The sequence below is a fragment of the Ixodes scapularis genome, unplaced genomic scaffold (assembly GCF_016920785.2).
Source record: "Ixodes scapularis isolate PalLabHiFi unplaced genomic scaffold, ASM1692078v2 PGA_scaffold6__148_contigs__length_123643588, whole genome shotgun sequence".
NCBI classification, from domain to species: domain Eukaryota; kingdom Metazoa; phylum Arthropoda; class Arachnida; order Ixodida; family Ixodidae; genus Ixodes; species Ixodes scapularis.
Window position 1 is genome coordinate 73,897,925 of NW_024609881.1, and position 19,650 is coordinate 73,917,574.

Genomic DNA, 19,650 nt, shown 5'->3' on the forward strand with positions numbered 1-19,650 from the left:
TATAGGTTAGAATAAAAACGTTTTTAGAATCATCGCTAGGGGGCTGTTTTCGAAATATTCGTATGTCACTGGGTAGGCAACTCTTTCGTATGGAATGGTCACAAATGTCAGATGGATATCTCAAGAACTCTGGCTTTGACAAAAATTCTAGTCGAACAACTATAAACATTTTCAATGATGAAAAAAAAAATTAAAAGCAGTCAGCAATTTTTTCTTTTATGTGAAGGGAGAATTTGCGACGGAAATCAAATCCAGGTTGAATGCTGTTCTTGGGCACTCGTCCCCTTCCGCTTTCCACCGTTACTGTTTGGATTTCCGAATTCAAGCACTTGGTCGTACGGACACCTGTGCATGTTCAGGACATCCAAAGAACTACAACACAGTGTTGTTCACGTTCCTCAAGGCGTCTTGGACTAAGGACTCCTCCCCATCGCTTTCTCATAATAAAGATGTTTATTCTCAAAAAAAAGAACGAAAGCTCGTTCCTCGTTCCTTCTGATTTTTGGAACGCGTTCCCGTTACAAGCTCCCTATGGGAAAATGGAACTCGTTCCCGTTAAAGTTAAAAAAAATGAAACGTATCGTTACATATACGTTACATTTGTATTTTTTTTGCTAATTACCATATTTAGTTAAATCAAGTAGAGTTTTTTATCTACCCATTAATAATCAGTATACGAGTTTGGATGCCGTGATACAAAGGCACCAGGAGAAGAAAACACGCGGAAGCAGGGTTTCATTTGTTGATACACTCATGTTAAAAATCTTGGCTATTAACCATGTCCATCTTTGGAGTGGACAATTCAGACGAGCCGAATGTACTTTTACCCAAGATTGCACGAGCGTTTTATAACAACCTCACACGTTTCAATTAACAAAGCCCCGTGTTAGAACTTTACAACAGTTGCTTCTCGATGTTGCTGTCCGCAAGACGAGCAAGTGAAGGAGGGGGTAGGGTTACAAATATTTTTTTGTGAAGGTTGGATTTGTTGTTCAGTCTGAAGGTGGGGGACAAGAGAAGGAATAAAGGTTATTTGTTTGTGCATCTTTTAAGTGATCAATGTTGGGGATAGACGGGTGAGTCCGATGGCTGTCAATTTGTGATTTTGTTGTAATCGTAGGTTTCGTTATTGAAGTTCAAAAATGGCTGTAGTTGGAATAAGATTTCTGGGTGTATGAGGATTCGTGGAACCAAAGAAAGTAGCTAAGTTTGAAACAACTCTCTTTCTTTGTCTTCTCCTACGACTAAACGTTTCGCTTTTTGTATTTTTGGGCACTCAAAAAAGAATCAATGCTTACCAGGTCTCCTGCACCCAAAACTGTTTGCAAGCGAAGACCACACAAAATAATCCATAAGATTAGTAGCCAAAAAGTTAACGAGATCCTGCTCTTCGTAACGATATTGTTTTTGTACTTTCATACTTTCCCTGTTAGAAATAAAATGAAAATTACCCCACTGGACGAAAAAAAGGAACGCCGTTACTCTATCCGTTCCAGTAAAAATGTAACGCGTTCCCGTTCCAGTTCCACCAATACAAAATGAAACGGCGGCGTTCCTTCGTTCCTCCTAAAAGGAACGCGTTCCAGGAACGCCGTTCCTTGGAACGCCGTTCCGTACAAGACTGCTACAACATCAGAATAATTGCGGATAAAATCCGCGACTTGGATTTGGAAGAGCGCCGCGTAAAAGTCTGTGATGTTAAGGAAGCAGAGGGCAGGGCACCTCCTCTGAACGAGCTGTGTCCATATTATACGTGTGATGATCGCTAGTATCGCCAGAACGAAGAAGAAGAAGCGCGCTCTGGGAGCGCGCGCCAGGGTTATGCGGACAGATATAAAAATGGTAGCCTCAAGCCTAGTTCACATGCAGCGGTTTTGGCCCTAGAGCGGCGCGATTTCTGCCGTCGCGGCGCTCTGGCCAGCACCAGATATTCTGCGGCACGAGCGCCGCGACGGCGGAAATCGCGCCGCTTTAGGGCCAAAATCGCTGCATGTGAAACAAGCTTAAGACCGAACGCTATCGCTTCTTGGCCATCAGGTTACAATCGGTGGCAGCGGTGGGGTGGCCACCGGACGTCTTCATCGGTGAGGGAAGCTTAGAGTCATGGGCAAAGCTCTTCTCCACTTGCGCGGCAGTCAACGGTTGGGACGACGCCAAAAAGTTGGTGTACCTGCCGACACGCCTCCGAGGATGAGTTTCCGCGTCTTCGAGCATCTTCCCGACCAAGACAAGGCCACTTTTCCCGCACTAGTGAAGGCGTTGACACTTCGTTTGGCGTCGGCGGGCCAGCGTGCTGTGTCCGTGGCACAGTTTCGGTTCTGCGGCCATCAACCCAAAGACGTCTATGCCTAGGACCTCGTGGACCTCTTTGTACAGGCTTATCCAGAGGTGTCCCTACAGGTGGGCGAGCCGATGATACGGCAGCAGTTCATTGTGGGTCTCCAATCCAAGCTGCGTGACAAAGTCCTCGCCGCTGACCCTTCAACATTTGAGAAAGCTCTTGAGATAGCCTCAAGACTAACATCCATTGGGCATCTGTCTGCGACTACGGGGACACCAATACTGTGCCATTGGGCATCTGTCGGCGACTACGGGGACACCAATTTCGTCCGTTACTTTACGCACTATCTGCTTGGACGGCGATTCACGTGCAGGACGGATCACAGCGCGCTTCAATAGCTACACAGCTTCAACGAACCGGAAGGCAAAGTCGCCCTCTGGATTGACCAACTCCGCGGGTATGACTTTATCGTTTCGCATCGGCCGGGAAAACAACATGGAAATGCAGATTCGCTGTCCCGACGGCCTTCCCCGGCGAATGAAGGCCAACATGTCGCGCTCATGACAGTTGCACAGTCTTCTTTCACCATGACAAACCTTCGAGAAGAACAACGACGTGACCCGCAGCTTTCGCCCATCATCGACGCCCTGCTTGCAGGCACGCCGTAGGAGAGATTCGTCGATGTAGCGCGGGAGTGCTCTTCCGCAACCGGCAGAAGCTAAGGCTCGTCGACGGCTGCCTCATGTGGGCAAAAACACCAGAGTCAACCCCTCTTCCCGTGATCCCCGATGCAGGAATACCGCTGGCCCTAGACTCCGTTCATGGTGCACCGAGGGGCGGACATCTTGGGCGCGCCAAGACACTAAAGAAGGCCGCAGAAAGGTTTTTTTGGATTCGAATGGCACCCAGTGTAACCGACTGGTGCTCAAGATGTGTTAAGTGCTCCGCTCGTAAGGCACCAAACCCCAGACCACGAGCACCACTGATTCAGGAAGTGGCCATCTTCCCTTTTGAGCGAGTGGCTATTGACATCACTGGTCCGTTTCCAGGCCACAAGTACATGTTGGTGGTGAGCGACTATTTTACTCGATGAGTTGAAACGTTCCCTCTGAAGACTCAAGAAAGCAAGGAGGTTGCCAATAGTCTTGTCCACAACTTCTTCAGTCGCTACGGGATACCGTCAGCACTACACTCTGACCAAGGCGGAACTTTCGAGAGCAACGTCTTTCAAGAAATGTGCTCAATTTTGGGCATCCGAATGACAAGGACCTCCCTTTACCACCCCCAGTCGGACGGATTGGTTCAGCGATTCAATCGCACGCTGATGAACAGCTTGAGTGCGCACGTCAATGACACACAGACTGACTGTGACATCAAGCTCCCTCTCGTCATGATGTCCTATCGCTCGAGCGTGCATGAATCGAGTGGTTACAGTCCTCATTATCTGCTCTTCGGTAGACACATGAATATACCAGCTGACATGCTGCTCGACGTGCACGTCCATATTAACATGGCGTCGACTTCCAGTAATGTACAACACGCTTCCCGCCTACTGACAACACTACAAAGGGCTCGCGACCACGCAATTGTAAACGACATGAAAGAAAATGATGCACAGAAGCGCCACTACGACAGCACGATCAGTGAAGAAGACTACGAATCTGGCGACAGAGTTCTACATTCTTCCGCTGTGCCGCGAGGACAGTCCTCGAAGTTATATTTGCCATGGTTGGGTCCTTATGTAGTCCTCAAGAAGCTTCCTAACAACCTGTACAGAATCCAGGAAGAAACTGGAAAAAGGAAGCGGCGGGTTGTACACCATAATCGTTTGAAGCGGGTGGCTGATGGGAAGGAGCCAGTCTTGCTGCCTGCCAGGACGTTATCACACGTCACGGATAACGACCTGCCTTTATCTGCACCAGCACTCAAAGACTTCCCCGATATAATTATCACAGAAAACAAAAATAACGACCCGACTCCTACTCGCCCAGCAGTCCCAGACTACCCAGGCATAATAGACGTTGAAGGTGATGATCTGTACGTCGATGCGGTCGAAAGTCTACCACCGGTACAAGCAGCTGAGGATCTGAACCTGGCTGACGCTTATGAGAACCCACCGCTGTTAGACACCCTCGACAACGAGCTTCACGTTGACGACCAAGTAGAGGAAAACGGTGACCAGGGCACTGACGGAGGCCAGCACAATACGTCACCAGCGAACGGTGCCGAACTCCTGGACGACGATAAACTTCCAGTCGTTCTTTTGCCCCCTGAGGACGTCACTCCAACGAACATGCCTGTAGACGTGCATAGCAGGCAAAGCCAGCGGAGCGATACGTCCTTCGGCCACGAGAAACATTGAGTCGACCCGCGCGGTATCGCGATTGAGTGCTTCTAGTGTGAGATGCCTAGTGCCGGGACGGCAACTTCCTCGTGAAGGGGGATAGTGTGATGATCGCTAGTATCGCCACGGAGAAGAAGAAGCGCGCTCCGAGAGCGCGCGCCAGGGGAACGCAGACAGATATAAAAATGGTAGCCTAAGACCGAACGCTGTCGCTTTTTTGCCATCACGTTACATACGCAATGCATTGGTAATAAAGAAACCTTTTGCAATATGGGTGCCGGATTTGCTGATTCCGGAGAAAAAACACATTCAAGCTCTAATGTCAGCTGACAGTTTGCAACTGTGTTTCAGACAAATGCAAAAGACTTCAGTGGATGACTTGTAACTATGGACAAGATGTGGGTCCACCGTTACACGTCGGAATCAGAAAGTCAATCGAAACAATGGTCTGGGCCCAGTGAACCGCCTCCGAAGAAGGCAAAGACCATTCAGTCGGCTGGCAAGGTGATGGCGTCAATGTTTTGGGAAGCCAAAAGCATTTTGCTCATTGATTATCTTGAAAAGGAAACAACTGTAACTGGTAGATACTACATAAGACTTCTGGACAAGCTGCAAATAAAGAATTTAAGAAAAACACCCGGGAGTGGTGAAGAAACAGATGTTGTTTCACCACGATAACGCACCCGCACATTCAAAACTGTGCAGCCGCTCAGTAAAAGCTGACAGCAAAAAAGTTCGAGATCCTGCCGCATCCACCGTATTCACCTCATTTCTCTCCCTCGGATTTCAAGCTATAGTCGAAACTCAAAACTTTCCTGGCTGGAAATATATTTCTGTCGAGTGAAGAGGTAAAGGAGACTGGGAAATATTATTTTTGGGATTTTGACGAAAGTCACTGCCGCGATGGAATCGAAAAGCTGGAGAAACGCTGGACCAAGTATGTCCAGCTTTGGGGGGATCAGGTCGGAAAATAATGTGTAACTTGAATTGGATTTATCTTGCTTTCATATTTATTATTGAAAGTTTCCAATCTACCTTCAGGATGTCTCAGTATGTTAAACGTACGTATGCCAAAGCCTACCAGATTTGTCGGAAAAAATATTTTCAGATGGCTTGTTCTCCTCGCGAAGTATAAAAGAAGCTGCTTGAAAACAAGTTATTTATATTTATTTACCATTACTCAGGAATTGCTTTATGACCTTTAAACTTACAGTTTAGAAGTTGGAACTGTGTGGATATACTTGGGTTCAAATACCTGGCATCATCAATTTTTGATATCACTCTAGCTAAATTTTGTCAACTCCAAGCATTGTGGAGAACGGAGCATTGAGTGTCTGCCGTACAGACATCCCCGAGTGCGACTTACCACCTTCGATTAGCTCGTCATGATCCACTTGCCCACTCATGGATAGGCTGGTAACGAATTAATCTAGGTACTGTTTACAGGTGCGCAGGTGAATTCCACGTTTTATGTTGTTGCTGATCTCTCTCCTACGGTGTGCCTCTTTCCGCCACTTAGTATTGAAGTAGGCGTAGAGGTGAAAATTAACCCTTCGAAAGATTGTTTTGCTGTGGAGACCACCGTTATCGGCAAATCGTTTTTGGGAACGGTGCGCAGTATAAATTGACAAAGCAGCAACACAGGATTTCAGATTATTACCAAAAAGCGTATTTATTTCTGGTTCAACAGAGGCACATGACAAAGAGGTTTACGGATCTCTGCGATGCCGATTTACCGGGACACTAAGTGGAAACGCATACAAATGAACTGAAAACGCCGTAGACTACATCTCACTCGCTTATAAAAAAGGAAGGCATGCAATAGAATGAACTCTCACGGAATACAAAAGTGGATTCAAACCATGGCAAGAAATGTTGCGTCGATCAAGGTCCCACCTCGGAAACGTTCAGCTTCCACATCGGAAACACCGGTTGGGAGGTCAAAGCAGAACATTCTCCGAAGGCTTGAGGATCCGAAGCGAAAATGTAGCCCCCATCCATGAGGTACCTTCCACCGCTAGGAAATGTGGCTTGTCTCGCATCTCCTTGATTCATGGACGTCTCCAGGCAGCTTCCGGGATATACGTGTTGCGGCGTCGAAGAATTGCACTTGCCAAGATTTTGAGGATTCGGAGTGAAGACACCCCGGGAGTTGTTGACGCTCCGTGTGGAAAGATCGAGGGGCTGGTCTTCAGCTCCAGATTGAGATGAGACCAGGTGTCGAGAAACGGTCAGGTCCAGCGGGCAGCATTGGAAGAAGATCGGCTGGTTGCTCACCGGTGTCAATCCTAAGATTCCCGCGCTCCAAGGGCTGCCCTGTGCTGATCCCACTTGTGGCATAGGAATGGTCTTGGCGTACTCTACGGGAGTACCATAAAGTCGACACACCGCGCAGCCGTTGCTGCTGCAAGGATGCCCAGCCCTGTAACCCGGGTGCTTTCTGTCCAGATGTCGGCGCAGGTTGAAGGTTCTGTCAGAGCTATAGAAACACGTTGGGTAAGGGCACGGGCGGGACGTTCTTTCCGGTGTCATCATGTCTTGCTCCATGAGATCCTCGAGGGTCGAGTTAAGAAATCGTACTGGGCCGAGTCTCCTGTTTCCATAAAAGTGATGACCCTTGAGGGATGTGAGGTCACCGTTGAACCTCGGTAATTGAGTCATGTGAGTGGCCCGGCCATTACCCTTTCCCCACGCGCCTAAGGAGGGAGAGAGTGTCGGTTGTGTCCCCTTAATGGGGCATTGCAGCAGAAGAAGGGTGGAACAATACTTGAAAGGGTGCCAGAAAGAAAGGGAACTTTTTAGGAGTGACAAAATTGAGGTCACTGAGAACGGTGCTTGAGAAGTGACCTTGTAGCAGAGCAGTACTGTTCTTAAATCTCGGCGTTACCTGTGGCCACTCGCTTTGACGAAAAAGGGATGGCGGAATGTCGCTTTTCTTTTTTGTGTGTGTGCTTTTTTAATTGTATATTTTCAAGTTCATTTCTTTTTTCGGCGTTAGCGGGATGGCTTGTAGGCGTGAGCATGACCATTTGAATGGGTTGGCAGTTCGCACTTTTAAGCCCAATCTTTCATTTTTGCACTTAACTAAATTAGAAAAAGAAGAACGACTAATTTTAGGCTTTTTTAACAATGTGATTTTACATTCCGAACTATTGGAGCGTTTTAAGGAATCCAGATTTGATTCAAAGCACCATCATTTATTTATTATTATCTACAACCTAAACTTACAATCCACGTCATGATGGTACCGCTTTTCAGCCGGCTGCGTGTCCTTCTCTTCCCTACGGATTGAAACAAAATGAATAAGAGAACTTTATTCTTTGCTTGACGTAAACTGCCATATCGATTAACTGTTATTCGTGACACCCGCGTTACCAACGTCCATTTTCGCAATGGTGCTTTTAAAGGCCCCGAGCCTGGGGTTACAAATAAGGGAGATGTCACAACACTCATCTAAGTGTCTGGAATCGTAGGCCTTTGGTGAAGCAACAACAGTAACGTCAAAGCGAACAAAAAAATTTTTTTGGTTGGACTTGACATTTTTTAAGAGAATATTTTCCCACGCCAAATAGTGTTAAGGAATTATTTTTTTTTTTGTCGCGGAACAATAATTTTTTTACCAAAGATTTGGGTACGTTTATCGGAGTTCCATCAAATATTTGGGATTCTTTTTCTTAGGTACTTGAGAAAAACTCGCTAATTGTACCTACAGAGCATGCATGTATGAGAACCATGCACAGCCTGCTAAACGCTAATCGCATTAAGTTAGCAAAATTATTATCACACTAGTAATGGCATGCCGTAGAAATGAAGGGGCGTGGCGAGTCCAGAGAATCCCATTATGGCTTCTCAGCCAATCAGATTGCGCCATTAGCCGATACGGACAGTGAAGAAGAAATCACGAAGTGGGATCCTTCTAAGTAACGCCTAGCATTTCTTTTAACCTGTCAGTGCTTATAGGGTTTCGCGTTTTAGGTTTAGTTTTATTCAAAATCCGGCTTTTCTGTTTCGTTTCTTTTTTGAGGTGGAGGGGGGGCACGTATTGTTTTTACATATATTACTAGTTTTTCTAACCTTCTTTTTAATGTTGCAAAAAAAAATTGCCTTTTTTGGGGGGCTTATGGTAGAGCAATATAGTGTAACGTACAGTGTGGCAACTCCGATTGGCCGCAGAGACTTACTTGACTGTCAGTTCACCTACAGTGGCTGCCGTTGAAGTTGGTCTTGGCTTCCTGTATAGACGCTTCCGTTCACACCGTGGTTAGAAACTTAGATGGCTGCTGTCCGAATGGGTGACTAACAAATATAACTGATATCGTTCGTATCAGGCGGTAGCTTGCGCCATCTTCTCTGCCTTGACCAACTAGAATTGAGAAATTAGTTAGCAATCGATTGCTTAAATGCACGCGTAACTTTTAAATTCCAGAACAGATACTGCGCCATATGCAAATAAAATCTAAACCGCTGCACTTAACAGTGAAAGAAAAATGAAGGGGACAACTGAACGAGAGAATTGGGCAATGCCAAATATTTATTGTCACCCCACTGACAACCATTACAAAAAGACCTGTTCTCCAGAAGCTCGTATAAATGTGTACTCGACTTTACCGTAAGGGCGAGCAAGAAAAGAGCAGCTAAAGTGAAGTCGACGCTTCGAACGTTCAAACGAACCTGGAATGCCCGCACGCTCGTAAAATAAAACCATCGTTCGAGACAATCCGTTGGTGTTTGTAGCGTCAGCTTGAATTTATGAGAAACAGAAAATAGCTTTTCGTCAACGCAACTGACGCTCAGAGGATGCTTGAAGCACTCTCCATGTGGTTGCGCTTTACCCGTCTCACCTTCGCCATAACCTGCGATACCTAGGCATGGCCTATTGCGATTATAATTTTAAATCGGTCATTCGGTCTTCGACTTTCTCAATAGGCGATGTCGCAGTCATATTGGCAGGAGCGCGAAAATAAAGTGGCCGGGAATCTGCACAATCTGCGTCTCTTCAGCTGTCAGTCAGTGTACCTGAATCCCAGAATCGTCCTATACGGTACACACTTGTGATGGGGCTGAGCAGACAACTTCAGTGGAAAAGTGAGCTAAAAAGCAGAGAGAAAAATGTGGGAGGTAAGAATGCAGGAAAAATCAGCTCTAAGAATATACAGGACGCAAAACAGAACACAAGAAAGGAAAATGTGGTTGACAGTTCACTGGGAAGTTCATTACTGTCAGTGTTGCCAGATGGCCCCACAAAAAATCGCCAAATCGCTGGGGAGTATAGCCCAAATATAGCCAGAGCCGTAAAAAAATATAGCCAAAATAGCCAAATCTAAAAAAAAAATCATTTTAAAGCTTTTTATTGGCAATTTTCACACACATACAAAACACGTTGCATTCTCTTTTTTACAACACTCAGATGCCCCCCATTTTGTGTACATTATGTGACTTTGAACATTTCAAAAATAGGTTTCGGAAGGATAAAAATTCGTGCAGCACTGACCCTTCCTTTGTGGGTTTTCAGAAATACACAACACACAAAGACAGCTTTATAGTGAAGTCCGGGAGATATGACCGTACAGTAAAAGAACAAAATACTAAAGGAGAACACTGGGAGTTTCAAACAAGAACCCCAATATCTAAGGTCCATACCATTATCCCGCCCATCTCCTTTACTTTGTGCAGGATATGAGGTTCCCCCATACCTGCTTACAGGCCTTTCTCGGGGTGGTTGACGACTGCAAGGTAGTCAATTGTTTAGCGGTGAAGCTGCAGACTTCTCATTCTTAGGAACTTGGGTGCCTAAGGATTCTCAAATACGGGCACTAAAGCAGCGTGTGGAGAGTTCAGCCTCGGTTCGGGTAGAAGACGCGCTACCGGGCCTGTGGTAATAGTGCAATTTGTTTAGTTTGCGCCACTGCGCTGTGGGGAGACCGCTTGAACTCAGCAAGCATTGCTTGTCTGCGCAACGCTTGCAGAGTTCTCGACTGGACAAAAGAGGAACAATTTTCTTTGAAGCCGATAAGAAGTTCAAAAATTAACTAGTCGAACCTCAGAGTTCTACGTCAAACCTGAGGTTTCGACCAAAGTTTCTCTGCATCCTCTGAAATAGCCCAAAATAGCAAAATAGCCACATAGCCAACAACGAAATTTTGACGCCAACTAGAAAAACATGTAGCCCAATTTTTCAATCTGGCAACACTGATTACTGTTTGAGGTGATTACGAAAATTTTGAGGACGAGGATGTTAGGGCTAAATTTCCGAAGGCAGACACATTGTGTGCCGACTGCCATAATGATAGCGAGACACTAGCGCACATGGTTGCAAAGTGCACGGGGCTTCGCGCTGCCCTCCCTGAAGAGATAACAGAAATGGCCGGGGCCCTGGGTTTCGCTGGCGACGATGGAAGGGCGGTAAAGAAAAGGATAACATTAAAAAGTGGCTATTTGAACGTTGGAGGAAATTATCTAGGGAAAATTGAAGGATGCAGAAATAACGAACACAGCTAGGGACAGGCGGGACAGAGGAAAATTGGGACTCCTTCCCTCGTGGATCCGGCCCAAAGTCTCAACCCTGTTTACCAGGGGGTCCTGTGCTGGGGTAACGCCGACAAGATTTGACAAGAGGAAAATTGGTGACTCTCTCGCCAGGGAGAAGACGCAAGGAGTGATGCGTTTTAGTCTTTTTTCCTCATCGCGGAGGGTCATACTGGTGATATCCCACACGGTTTGATGATAGTTAGCGGAGAAAATTGGCTTAGAAAGGCGGGACGAATCATATTGTTGTCTTTTTAGACTTAGGCTAGGCGCTGCAATCTACCGCCCGCTACAACCTGTAACATCCATCCAGCTTGGTCAAGGCCATTAGCAGTAGTGCTTGGTGAAATAAAATAGCAACCGCCTTTCATTATTCATCCTGCGAAGCTAACAAACGACGGAAAACTGATTGCTCCTCCTGCCAACCAGGTGATATGTGCCACGCTATATTTTGACTATTGTCGCTGTATTCCATTACATTCAGCACTGGATTTAGCATTAACATAGTAAAAGATGCGAATGACACCAAAAGCTTAACAGCCGCTAATGTTTGACATCTTTTTTTTGATGGATAGCACAGTAAGCTTATCGGGACACTTCCTCGCCTAGTGTTTTTCATATCGTTCGAAACTACACTGAACAGTTTATTATGTGCGACCTATTACTGGACCTTATAGTTTTGTTAATATATGCAAAAACACAGCCATCCTGTTAAGAAATGAAAAGCGGGACCGGATAAAGAAATATAAAACTTGATAAGGATATTGTAATACTCGGGGAATTTATTCGCAACAGCATGTACATAGAAAACGGGCCGTGCGATGCTCAGACGCTGTCATATTTACCAAAATATACACTTCATACTAAGGGGTGCCGTAATGGTAGGAGGCCCACGAGTGCGTTTGAGCTGCTATAGAGGAAATCAAACAGAGGATTGAAGGACACAAAGAACTCTTGAACCGCCACCCTCACGGCATCGAACTGCGAGAACTCGTGAAAAAGGATGCGATGTCCAGTGAGGGAACGCTGGTCGGAAAAAGAACGCCGACACTCTGGGCATCCGGTGTAGTGAGCCACGTCTAGGATGACCGATATGGTCAAAGAACGTTCAACGGGCCCATGCATAGATGGCGGAACGGAGCCGATTCCGATGAAGTTCGCGGACGCCAAGGGCATGGGAGGCCAGCGGCAGGTCCTCCTTGACAAATAAAGATCGAGTATCTGGTCGAGGGGAGCTTGCACCCGCGACGAACGGACCCTGCGTCGTGGATACGGCTGCTTGCGCCAAAAACGTCGCGTGGTACCTGGTTGTGACTGCATCTGTTTGTCTGGAGAGATGGTCCGGTGATAACGCCCGCTGGCGTGCGGCGAGCTGTCTTCCCGCTGGCGGCTCACCTTGAGAATTACCTGGCGGTTGAAGAAAGTCAAAACGATCGCGAACTGAAATCGCAGTAGGTACGAATGCGTGTCTTGAAAACTGCGATTCTTAGCTTGAAACGACGACTGAGGTCCTGGCACGTGTCAAAGGTGATGGTGTAGAAAACGGAGTGCACATTGACTTGGTGGAACTAGCAGTCTCCTCTGTTCCGTAAGACAATTAGGCGCGACTGATGCGTGCACTAGAGTGCGGAAGCTTGATGCTTCAGGAGATTCGTTGTAGCTTTGACCTTGATACAAGCCGCGAACAAAGAACTCTCTTGCGTTGGGTGATCGCAGGTTGTGGGCGTCACCCTGAAAAGTGGGTCAACGGGTTCAGTGCATTTGCGAAGGGTCCGGCAAAAGCCAGGTTCGATGAAAAGACCCCGTTCAAAAAGAGAGGAGAGGGTAGGGGGCTGGGGGGGGGGGGGGGGAGGGGAAGTGGTGACGTCACCGGTTGGAAAAAATACGAAAAAACGGCCCTACTGGGAGAGTTTTATATTTCTTTTTTCAATTTAAATTTCGCTCGAAATGGCATATTATAACTGGGCGGATCAACGTGAAAATGGTACTTAAAAAATAGGAGCAAAATCAATAATTAAATCCGTACAAAACTGATAGCAGTTTAAGAATGCAAATTAGAAAAGTAGTCAAGAGTGAGATGAAAAAAAAAAGACACTGAATTAATTTTGAATGAACTTGCAGTATCAGGGGTTTATTTTTCTTTCAGAGGGCGTAAGTATTCCCACAACAGTGTGTAACTTGTCACCGGAAAAATGATACGCAAATATGTTTGTGAGCGGGCTACACCAGAATGTAAATATTTACAAAAACTTATTGCTTAGTCATTTGAGTTCACACGAGTTTAGATTCACTGTCACGCAGTACTGTAAAGTCGCGCTTCGGGGAAATCGTTTTTTTTTTCTTCAAGTGTAACGTGCTATTACACAGCGGAATCCAGCAAAGTATTGTCCTCTTATCAATCACGGGAAACGTGACCTCTTATTTCTGTGATTTATGCCGGCCCGGCTACTGTGGCTTAGTGACGTTGCAAGAGCGAGATGCTTGCGTTTTGCGTCGCGGTGAAGAAACGCTGTTCCAAAACTCTAGGGGGGATCGGTGGCCGAGTGGTCTAGCGCACACCAGCTCAGAGCACGTGGAGCGAAAGCTCGCGCTGCAGAACCCAGGGATCCTGGGTTCGAGCCCCACCCCTGCCCGTTTCGATCTGGATGAGCATCGTACCGGTGTGCGGTCGTGTATCACTACTGCGTGATGCACGTTAAAGACCCCAGGCTAGCGGCTGTACCGCACTGGCTAAATTTCTCATCTACAGCTGGGAGACTCGTAGCCCCTGTGAGGCAGACCAAGTTCTAGGCTGTATAAACACACACACAACCCAATTTCCAAAACTCTATGCGTATGAGCGCCAAAGAAAGCGCGCAATTTAGCCCTAACGTGCTCGAAAATTTGGTATACGTCTATACTAAAACTCCCTAATAACATGGGGGAGGTGGGTGCTAGTTGGAAAAGTTGGGACGAAATTTGCATGGCTTTATGATTGGTTTAACAAAAAGCGTTTTTTCGAACTTCGGATGCGGCACCCCAGTCCCACAATTGAAGAGTGGAAAGCGAAAGTGTTTTCGCTTTCCACTCTTAAAGCGGCGATGTCACGATTTTTCTACTTTGCGCAAATACCGCTTAGAACGGATCCCTGACGTTAATGACCTGTGAAACACTCGTTCGTTTTTCACCACACACAGTCGAAGTCGCAGAAAGAATTAAAGAAAACCGAGCAGCGTTCACCTCTCAACTCGCAGCCACGACAAGCGGCCATGTGATGGAGAGGCGATTATATGCCTGGGCAATGCTGATCATAGCCACGCGCTGGGGTTGGCAAGGCACAGGACACGCACTGAGTCCCAGGCATTGTCATGGTTCGGCTATTGTCGTGATTCCAGCGAATGGACATGGGCCACTACCTGAATGCTTCTCGAGCTATCGATTATAACGAGCCCAAATCGAGTGCCCACGCAGTGCCCGGGTTCAATGAAGGCGTTGGTTCAATCTATGACCCGCATTCAAATATCGTCACTGCGACCGCGCACTTACGTCATTAAGTTTCGCGAAGGAGAGACTGAATAAAAACGCTTCCTTTTGTCCTTGAAATTACACCGCAACAAAGGAGTTTCTTGACCAGTGGTGTTGCGTGCAAGTATCTTTGAGTCCCACTACTGCCATTGAGCTCGTGTGAAGTGAAAAACATACCAATTGAGTATTGCTGCAGCGCCCCTTTAAAAGCGAAGCTTAGGCGTCGCCAAGTTCTTTTTTTGTTTTATTTTCTATTGATAGGGTTTTATTATGTTTATGAAGTGGGTGATAGCAACATCCCGCGTTCAGCGCCCCCGTTAGAGTGGGCAAGACGCCCCTGAGCGTGTTTTTCCATGGTTCCTCGCGTGACTAGAATCGTTGCCGCGAATGCCACCAGTCGAGCGCACGAGTGTGATTAGTAGTGTACAGTGGCGGAAGTGAATAACACCACGCGAGCGAGCGTCCCCCCCCCCCCCCCTCCCCGCCCCCTTGCCCCAGGAGTTTTTGGGTGGGGGCTTGCGATCGCACTGGAGCAGGCGTCACGGACTCGTCCTTGTGAAGCAGACGAGGGGAGCCCATCAACACAAAGTGCAGTTATCCCTTCTATATGCACCACCGTCGGGGAAATAAAAAAAGGGACATGATTTGCAAAAGACGAGCGCGGTTGTGCCCTGTGTGAAGCAGAGTTGAGAAAAGAAACAAGTCTCTTCTTTTTAAGAGGTAGCGATTTTCCGTGTCATGGTATCCTTTGTTCATTGTTGATTAATTTTCTTGAGCGCCCACCGTTGGTGACTTTGTGAATCCTTCCCTCGTTTCCCTCAGACAAACGTTACCCTGACAACTGACAACAACAGTTTGCGTTGATCGCCATCGCCCCCCCCCCCCCCCGCCCCCCAACCCCCTTCCCCCTCTCGCAGCTTTACATGGGCGAGGCCGGCCGTGACGTCAGCACTGGTTTGAATGGAAACCAGCAGCGAAGGAGAAATAGGCCTGCTCGCGTGGAGTTTTTAACGTGTTACCTGACTGCGCCATCATAGTTCCGTCTTTTCAGTACACCGATAAACTCCGAAAATTAATTTCGAGTTTTGTTGTATGAAAGTCCAGGAGCACCGAAAAACCCATAGAGTTATTACAATAAACACTACAGGCTCAGCTGGCGCTAGTGTGCTGTTGCCTTTTGAAGCAGACAGCAAGCAATCAGAAATTGACTTCCGGTATTGCATTTCTATAGGAAAAAGCGAGCGGATTTTCTCTCTGCGCTCGATTATAAGAGCAATTAATATCACGAATAATTTGTACGTACTAGGCACATTGTAACATTTCTCAGTCACGCAGATGAGATAATTGGTCGGTTACAGCATTTTTATTTGAAATTCGTGGTATGAAAAACGGTGTTAAACCCGCTTCTTTTTTCGTATATGTATTTATGTGCACTGTCGGACACTGTTAGCGCGAACACGGCGTCGACGCTTTCCGGCATCGGGGATATACGTGCCGAACGAACGAAGGACATGTGGAAAAGCAAGAGAGACGGCAAGAACTACGCAGCAACACTGGATAAGTAACTCTTTCTGCTCATGAATATGTGCGAAGATGCTTGTTCTGGGTTCAAATCATCACCCCCACGCTCCAAATCTTTGTAAATAGGCGAAGCCAGAAACCAGGTGCCTGATAAAAACTGCCCGACATAGAAAATAATAAAAAGACACCTTTCGTAGCTCACGTGCTTTATTTTTTGCGTTCTTCTTTGCCCATTACAGTGTCCACCAGCCACTAGTCATGGCATGTGATGCCTCTCCGTACGGACTTGGGGTGGTACTCAGCCACGTTGATAGCGAAGGCCGGGAGGTACCGGTAGCCTATGGCTCTCGAACTATGACAGCTGCCGAAAGGAACTACGCACAAACAGACCGGGAAGCTCTGGCGATAGGTTTTGGAATACGAAAGTTCCACAAGTTCATCTACGGTCGGCATTTTCGGATCGTGACCGATCACAAACCTCTACTGGGACTCTTGCATCACGCAAAACCGATGCCTCAAGTGCTGTCGCCGAGGATGTTGCGATGGTCGTTAATGTTGTCGGCTTACGACTACGAGCTGGAGTACAGGCCTGCTCATCAGCTCAGGAACGCGGATGCACTGAGTCGACTGCCTCTAACTGTGGAAGACAGCTCAACTGACGAGAAACTTTTTGAAGTCCGGATGCTGGAGACTGCGCCGGAGATTCCGTGGGATGCCCAGAAGATCGCCCGATGCACCCGGAACGACCCAACCTTGTCCAGAGTTCGACATTGGACGGGGGTTGAATGGCCTCAAGGCAGGCTGCCGGACGAGTTCAAGCCATTTGTTCGACGGCAGCACGAGTTGTCGGAGTATCGGGGATGCCTGCTGTGGGGATGTAGAGTCATTATTCCAGAGCAAGCGAGAGACCAGGTTTTGGAGCTGCTGCATACCACGCATCCCGGGATCGTCCGCATGAAGGCGCTTGCCAGAAGCACAGTTTGGTGGCCGGGTATCGACCAAGATATCGAAAGGAAGGTCCGAACCTGCCTGCCCTGCCAGGAGACAAGGCCGCAACCTGCACGTGCAAGACTGCATCCGTGGGAATTTGCCAGAAACCCATGGTCCCGAATCCACATCGATTTTGCAGGACCCTTCCAAGGAAAGGTTTTTCTTCTGGTGGTGGATGCGCATTCGAAATGGCTGGAAGTCATCCAGATAGCATCCATGTCGTCAGCAGCAGTGTGTCAAAGGCTGCGAGTGCTGTTCGCAACACACGGTGTTCCCGACACTATAGTCTCGGACAATGGGACAGCGTTCGTCTCACAAGAATTTGAAGAATTTTTGCAGAGAAACCAGATCCGGCAAGTTAAGGTGGCGCCATATCATCCATCGTCAAATGGCCAAGTGGAGCGCATGGTCCAAGAAACTAAACAAGTCCTCAGGCGCATGGAAGGAGGCGACATGGCCACCAAGTTGGCCCGATTTCTTTTGAGTCAGCATATTCTCCCGCACTCAACGACCGGAAAGAGTCCGGCGGAATTGTTGATGGGTCGGAGAATCCGTACTGCACTGGACCGGCTTCACCCAGACCTACAAGCAGAGATGGTGGACAAGCAAGAGGAACAAGCGCTGCGGGGAAGACAAGGTGTACGCGAATTCGAGCCGCGAGAACCAGTCTTCATCCGCAATTATTTAGCAGGCCCCAAGTGGCTACCCGGTATCATCACTGAGATCACCGGTCCGGTGTCTTACAAGGTTCGCACCATCGACGGTCGTTTCTGGAAGCGGCACGTGGACCAAATCCGGAGACGGGAGTGGAGCACATACCTGGACGAGGAGGAGCCTACGACAGAGCTGTCACCTCAGCAGCTCTCCTTACCAAGCGAGCCATCGCTTAGGAATGAATCGGTGGAAGAGTGCCCACCATCTATGAGTCAAGCGGACTTCCCTGAGGAGTCAACCCCAGTGGCAACACCTCCAGCTTCCCCACAACGTTCACCTGCTTCACCCCATGAACCGAGGCACCAAACAGTGTTGCCAACTTCAGCGCCTGCGCAAGAACCGTCAAATCGTCCCCAGCGACAACGGCGACGTCCCGACTACCTAAAGGACTATGTGACCTAGGGGGGAGGGATGTTGTGTGTTGGCAACCGAGGATATCCAGGGATGCCGGTGAACTGGTGCACGCGCGCATGCACGAGACGTTCGACTGCTCTGGCCCCAACCCGGTCGGTTGTGCCCGCTGTATGCTGTAATGTATATATTATGTAAAGATTAAATACACAACAGAATGTTTCTTTAACCGATCATAAAGGTGCACGACGGCGTCATTTTCATCCAATGACAGGACGGGCATATTAGCAATATATATGCACCACCGAAATGCCAGAAAACCTTGAACACACTCAACATTCCTTTCGATCGTTATTTTGCTTAGAATCGTCGCTCGTTTTCACATACGTTTCTTGAAACAGAGGTATGGACCTGAAATAGAGCGAAGTATAACATGGTTCAGTGGTGGAGAAAAATGCTGTAATTAAAGCAATTACACTTTCACAATACCGATAAAGGTGCATACTGTCCGGTACAACCGAAATGACAAAAGTTATTCATGTTATTTTTCGGCGAAGAAACAATTCACGCGCGTTTTCTATCGGAATACACAGGGAGGCTAGAAATGTAGATTGCATGCTGTATGCTTCAATTTACAACCGAAGTCCCGTAGCTTCTAGCGCCAGCGTAGCTTCTAGCGTTTATTGTAATAACTCTATGGAAAAACCTTAAATTGGAACTGTCCTTATATATATAAAAAAAAAGAAAAAAATACTTTACGGAAATAAACCGCACTCCTTTTCGTTCACTTATCGACAGGAAAATGATATAAAAATATTCGAGACACGGAAATGTGTTTCGGAGGTCGGGGAATCCTACGCCCGTCTCCTTTTTCTTTAACATAAGCCTAACAAGCGCTAAAATTTTTGTTCGACACCAATATTTGACGACTTCTGACGCTGAATCAGTAATCCCTCCCAAATACAAACAAACAGCGATAAAAACAAAACAGATGTGCACACTTTTAAATTTAAAGAAGAGAACCATGAAAGCATGAAACCTTATGTATATTATGTAAACCACCAGACGTTGACACCCAGCTTACCTTGGTAAAAAGAACAGTACTCAGCTCGCGTATATAGTTCCCTGGACCTCTTGAACGTTCGACGACGCCGGAAAAACCCACACTCGTACCGACAGAGCTGAGTCTGAGTCGAACTTCCGAATGAAGTTGCCGCCCCTACCCTGCGCCCATGGTTGGTAACAAAAGACTGGTATAGGAATCTCGAAAAAACACTAAAAACAACTGAAAACCCGGTGCGAAAGAATTACTTTTAACACGTTTTAATAAAATATGTTTTGAAAAAAAAAGAAAGCAAGTTTGGTGTTTTGAACTGCTCATGTTAAAATCGAATTAATTGCACTTTCATTAAAGTGCACG

General features: G+C 47.1%; 1 protein-coding gene across 1 annotated transcript; it reads left to right on the forward strand.

Moving 5' to 3' along the window:
* Positions 1-5,667: 5,667 nt before the first annotated feature.
* LOC121838521 (uncharacterized protein K02A2.6-like) lies at positions 5,668-18,281 on the forward strand. The gene is made up of 2 exons (XM_042294812.1): positions 5,668-5,686; positions 17,074-18,281. Exons 1-2 carry the CDS (start codon positions 5,668-5,670, stop codon positions 18,279-18,281), a joined length of 1,227 nt encoding a protein of 408 aa, XP_042150746.1.
* Positions 18,282-19,650: the final 1,369 nt, after the last annotated feature.